Source organism: Triticum aestivum, chromosome 4D (assembly GCF_018294505.1).
Source record: "Triticum aestivum cultivar Chinese Spring chromosome 4D, IWGSC CS RefSeq v2.1, whole genome shotgun sequence".
In the NCBI taxonomy this organism is placed as follows: Eukaryota; Viridiplantae; Streptophyta; class Magnoliopsida; order Poales; family Poaceae; genus Triticum; species Triticum aestivum.
The window spans coordinates 435,430,499-435,436,290 of NC_057805.1; the positions used below are offsets into that span (position 1 = coordinate 435,430,499).

The following is a 5,792-nucleotide window of genomic DNA, read 5'->3' on the forward strand; positions in this document are numbered from 1 at the left end:
TGCATGGTGCGCCCATGCTACTTTTCTCCGATCATGCATCCGTTTGGCCGCTTTGCCAACAAGAATCACACAACTCTCGCCGGAGCCGTGCCTTCAAAGCCAATAATGGCAAGCTTAGCTAGGACCATCATCATCATAATCATCATGATCATAACCGCTAAAGCTCACGCGAAACATTTCCCAGCCGATCGAATCCATCGTATCACATCACATCACCACGCCGGTGGAGGGCGAGCGGCGTGCCGACTGCGGCCACCAAATCTTCCACTTAGCATCAATCAGTCCGCCCACTGCTGTGTGAGATCACCTAACCTAGTAAATGTAGCATTAATAGGCTGGTAAATCAGCCAATGATTTATACTCCAGTGGTAAAAGGTATTTTTCTTACAATTTATAGTTCTTAACTCTTACTATAATTTAGTTGGTCAGCTTTGATCCATGTGCTCCTTTCAGATTCCTCTTCAATTAAGCTGGACCATACAGTATGCAAGCTTGTGTGTCTCAAATTCTCAGTGTGCAGCTCAAATTTTGGTTAACTATTGCAGTCACTGCCTCACACCTACCACACACACACTGATCTAATCCGGGAGGCAAGTGCAAGATGGGGCCAGAGTTGGGCACCACACAGATCACCACAGAATATTTCAGGCCTCTTTGTGGAGGCCCTCCCTTGCCTTCGAAGCCAAGACCCCATCATCTTCCGAAACGAAACGAAATACACAACCAACAAACGGGAGCAGCACACGCGGTTCACAGCCATCATCACATTTCACAATCACACCTCCAAAACGCCCCACTAAAACCCCACTTACGCGCGCAGACAAAACCCAACCCAACGCACGCCACAGCGTCGCGCACACTGACACACGCCACCGCGCTCGCTCTGTTAGCTCGGCACCACCCAGCTCCACGGGACACGATCGATCGACAGCGACAATGAGGAGTGGCGGCCCTCTCGTTGGTTTGTTGGTGGCGCTCGTGGTCGTCGGCGGCGGGGCGGCGGCTGGGGCGCCCGGCAGGTGCACGACGTCGACGCCGGTGAAGGCGTACGCCAAGTGCATCGCGCTGCCGACGCAGGGCGCGACGCTGGCGTGGACGTACGACGCGCGCAACGCCACGCTGGACGCGGCCTTCACGGGGTCCTTCATCTCGCCGTCGGGCTGGGTGGCGTGGGGCGTCAACCAGGACGCGCCGGCCATGGCCGGGGCGCGCGTCATCGCCGCCTTCTCCGACCCGTCCACGGGCGCGCTGCTCGCGCTCCCCTTCGTGCTCTCCGCCGACGTCAAGCTCCAGGCCAAGCCCCTGGTGTCCCGCCCGCTCGACATCCCGCTGCTCGCCTCCTCGGCGTCCCTCATCGCGCCGGCCCGCACCGTCCGCGACGGCGCGTCGGTGACCATCGCCGCCACCATCCGCCTCTCCCCGAACCGCACCAGGGTCCACTTCGTGTGGAACCGGGGCCTGTACGTGCAGGGCTACTCCCCGACCATCCACCCCACGGACGCCTCCGACCTGGCGTCGCACGCCACCGTCGACATCCTCACCACGGCCACGGAGTCCTCCCCGATCGCGTCCGCCAGGCTGCAGTGGGCGCACGGCTCCCTCAACGCGCTCTCCTGGGGCCTCCTGCTCCCGGTCGGCGCAGCCCTGGCGCGGTACCTCCGGCCCTGCGCCTCCGCCGGCCCAGCGTGGTTCTACGGGCACGCGGCGGTGCAGGCGACGGGGTACGCGCTGGGGGCGGCCGGGTTCGCGCTGGGGATCGCGATGGGGGCGGCGTCGCCCGGGGTGACGTACAAGCTGCACCGCGGGCTGGGCATCGCGGCGGCGACGGCGGGGAGCCTGCAGACGCTGGCGGTGTTCTTCCGGCCCAAGACGACCAACCGGTACCGCAAGTACTGGAAGTCGTACCACCACCTGGTGGGGTACGGGTGCGTGGTGGTCGGGGTGGTGAACGTCTTCCAGGGCTTTGAGGTCATGGGGCTCGGCGCCTCCTACTGGAAGCTCGGCTACTGCATGGCGCTGGCGACGCTCGTCGGCGGCTGCGTGGCGCTGGAGGTGAACGCCTGGGTGGTGTTCTGCCGGCGGCAACACGAGGAGAAGCTCATGCGGCGGGAGGTCGAGGACGTCGTCGTCAAGGACAGGGCCGCCGCATTCTAGCTAGCGCGCCTTGGTGGCCGCCGTCGCTCTGTTTTACAGCTCCGCCGCGGGCTTGGGAGACACGGCCACGAACGAAGTAATTGAATGGGTGCGGTCACTGGCCAGCAAGGCAGGCGCCACGTTGCCGGGGACAGGCAGTGCTTATTGGTTTGTCGGAAGGTGAGCGTGAATTCCTTCGCCGGCTGGTGTTGGTGTGTGCTCGTTGTACTATTTGTCACGCGGATGTCTTTCTCGTCCTAGTTCTTGATCTGTAGTTCTATACCATAGTACATAGAGGAATTCATGTACAAGTTGTTTCACTTTTTCAGTTTCTCAGTAACTTTTTTGGCGACTAGCCGATTCTTGGTAAAGAAGCCACGTCATGAATTGTGAACAAAGGTCCCCTTTGGTTCATATGACTAGATGACCCGTTGCGCCAATGGCGCCAAGGCCAGCAGCAAGCCAAGTATTGTAAGAGTGGTGATAGGAAAACTCAGGCACAGATTGAAATAATGAGTACTTTGCGCTGATGACGCAAAGGGCAAAGGGCGAGAGCAACCTAGCATTGAAAACCATGCATGTAAGAATATTTAGACACTGATTGGAAGATAAGGAAATAGATACTAAGGTATAATGTTGATACACAACATTACAATTTATGATAGCTTATTTACATTGTTTTTAGTAAGCAAGCTACATAAGTAGAGATACATCATATAGATAGGTCTGGTCATCTCTCTTACGATGAGTGATATACGCAGTGATGAACATCAGGTAGAATCATCGTTGCATGTGTCATTGGTATCGAAAATGACTTCATTGTCTAAGCAAATCTTCATGATGGGTGTGTTCGGTGGGCTGCCAATGCCAAAAGCAGAAATGCCTTCCATATCATCATCCAGTCCCCAATAATACCTTTTTTATAGAATGTCGTTTGATTGTAATCGTATCGTTGAGGAGCTCTGCAACATATCGTATTTGCAATAGAGTATGGTTAAAATCGATGTCTTCGGGTGTTGATCATGTTATGAAGTTGGTATCTCTTATATGGTAAAGTTCTTTCACTGTCATGCGATCCCCGCCCGGAATACTGCACCAACTGCTGCTTAGATAGTCCATTATTACTTATTTTCTTTAAGCTCCAGTTTTAGAGATTTTTTTTTGTTGAACCAGCTGGAACTTATCATAGTTGAAGTCTTGCACCACTTTGTTGTAAGAGACTTCCATAAACCTAATAGCTTCATTTTCCAGCCTATCTTCAGCTTCTTCAAGATTTTCGTAGACATAGATGGATATTGATTTCCTTGAAAGTTCATTGCTTAGTTGGTGCTTAGATGGACATAACTGAATGGTTGCGTCGACACCAACATTCCTTTACTTTCTGTGTTGATTACACTACGATTTGGAAGGCCAATCTGTTGCATCATAGCATTCAAAAGCATTTTTGTTGGGATCCTAACTTGTTCCAACACTTTTGACCCGTTGCACAGCTGACGCAAAAAGCAAGAGCGAACCAAGCATTCAAACCATGCAAATAAGAGTGGTTTAGAGATTGATAATAAAATCCTTAAAGCATAAAGAAATAGATACTTAGGTATAATTTTTATAGAGAACGCTATATATTACTCCCTGTTCCTAAATATAAGATGCTTTGACAGTTCAAATGACCATATCGACTAAGTAGCTCTTCATGGTAGGTGTGTCCAGTGGGCTGTCATTGGCGCACACACGAATCCATATGACCGAACTCGTTGTCTAAGCTCTCAAAATGTCTTCGGATTGTAAAGTGTATCATCAAGGTGCTCTACAATATATCTTACTTACGTCGTCTTCAGTTGCTTCCAAAATGAAACTGGTATACATTGTACTGAAAAGCACTAAAAAGAGTTGAATATATTAGCACCAAAGTAAGTTAATATGTAGCAAGCATAAAAGTCTTCTCACTGATTATCTTTAACCATCATGTAACACAATCACCTAAATCACTAAACTCCCCGGGGTTAAAACTCCTGGGAACGACTATTTCTGACATCGGTTTTGACACTTTCCTCTCATGTTTTTTTAAGCACTCGTCCCTCCCAAGTGCTATGGCCCGTTTTGTTGGAGTGTGAAGTTTGTGTGCTCGGGCACCATGGTGCCCTTAAAAAAATGCAAAAACCATATTTAAAAGTAAAAAAATCGAAAATAATTCTGTGAAAACTTCCATGTATTCACTACGGATCCATGGAATTTTGTTTTGAAAAGAAATGTAATTTGAAAGCTATACAAAAAAACAAAATTCCGGCCAAAAAAATTCCGTCCCATTTGAAAATACATATTTGTCTTTTTTTTACACTATGTGGGAAAGCAAAATGTTATAATTTTTTGCACATATATAGTATATATGTGTGTGTGCGTGTTTACAAAAGGTTTCAATTTTTTTTGAGCTGTAAAAAATGATTTTTTTTTAACAGGCACCATGATGCCTGTGCACATCTGGCAATATTCAGTTTGTTGGGAGTGCGGAGGAATGGCGCTCGGGCGCGTTTAGTGGTTGTGGTTAAATGGACAGTTGTAAATTCAGGTGCAATAAATGCTCTGCATGTTCATTTGTCTAACAGATTTAATATTAATTAAGTAAGGATGATTTCAAATCCCAATTTGCAAATTGTTTCTGTTCATGTTAGCAGTGCAAAAAAAGGCCTATCCTAGCAGATTTGGGACGATAACATTTCATAATTTGCAAAATAAGAAATTTTCATGTTCGTTGTGCAAATGATGATTACATTTAAATATTTGCAAATTAGGATTTGTTCATGTTCACCATGCAAAAAATGCGACTACATTTTACAATTTGAAAATTGGGATTTGTTCATGTTGGCCATGCAAAAAATGCCCTAGCACATCGTAAGTTTTCTAGTAGGTTAGGATTAATTAGACATAATACAAAAATCAAATACGGGATGCATTGGAGAGGCTGACGTGGGATGGACACTTTTGAGTGAGAGCAAGCGAGCTTGGGTACTCTTTGGAGTTTCCGGTCTTGTTGGCCGTTTCTTTAAGCGGTGTAGTGCAAAGTGGCATGGGGATAGGAGGACGGCGCGCAGCACGTGTCGCTCCTCTGCACTGTCGTCTCTTCGCTGCTTCTTCCCCTCGCTTCTCTCCTCCTCCGATCTTGAAATCCCAGCGCATGGTGGCTGGCACCTCTCCCCTCTTTCTCTTCCCCGCCCCAAGTTTTCCATCCTCCGCTGATGCGCACCGTTGTTCGGGAGCAAGAGGGGCCCCGCCTCCTGTGCTGTGGCGCTGCCCAACGGCAGGCCCGGACACTCGAGCCGACCGCCTGTTGCCAGCGTCGGCTTGAGCGGCCGCCACCCCCTCTCCTCTCCAATCGGGAACTCGGACCTCACCAGCAGAGCCCTCGTTTTCAGGGAAGGTAGCCATCGCCAGCGATTGAGGATGCCTCCCGACGAGCATGCTCGTGGTTGCCCACATCCCAGAAGTGCGTGGGAGCCGGTGTCTTTGGGCAGAGGTGGGTCTCCTCGCCGGCGACCTCACGGTCTTGTCGGCGACTCCACCGTCACAAGTATATCTGCACGTATAGTAGCTTCTGCACCCCCTGTCTTCTTTGATAGTGATTTTTTGTTGCTGTTGTTGCAGAAAACAGCCAAAACATGCTTGAG

General features: G+C 50.1%; 1 protein-coding gene across 1 annotated transcript; it reads left to right on the forward strand.

Moving 5' to 3' along the window:
• The first annotated feature begins 705 nt into the window (after nucleotides 1-705).
• LOC123098419 (cytochrome b561 and DOMON domain-containing protein At2g04850) lies at nucleotides 706-2,488 on the forward strand. The gene has a single exon (XM_044520401.1). It carries the CDS (start codon nucleotides 937-939, stop codon nucleotides 2,152-2,154), a length of 1,218 nt encoding a protein of 405 aa, XP_044376336.1. The 5' UTR covers nucleotides 706-936; the 3' UTR covers nucleotides 2,155-2,488.
• Nucleotides 2,489-5,792: the final 3,304 nt, after the last annotated feature.

Bases quoted from the DNA above. Each gene is read 5' to 3' on its own strand.
- LOC123098419 (XM_044520401.1), top strand. From the start codon at position 937: ATGAGGAGTGGCGGCCCTCTCGTTGGTTTGTTGGTGGCGCTCGTGGTC.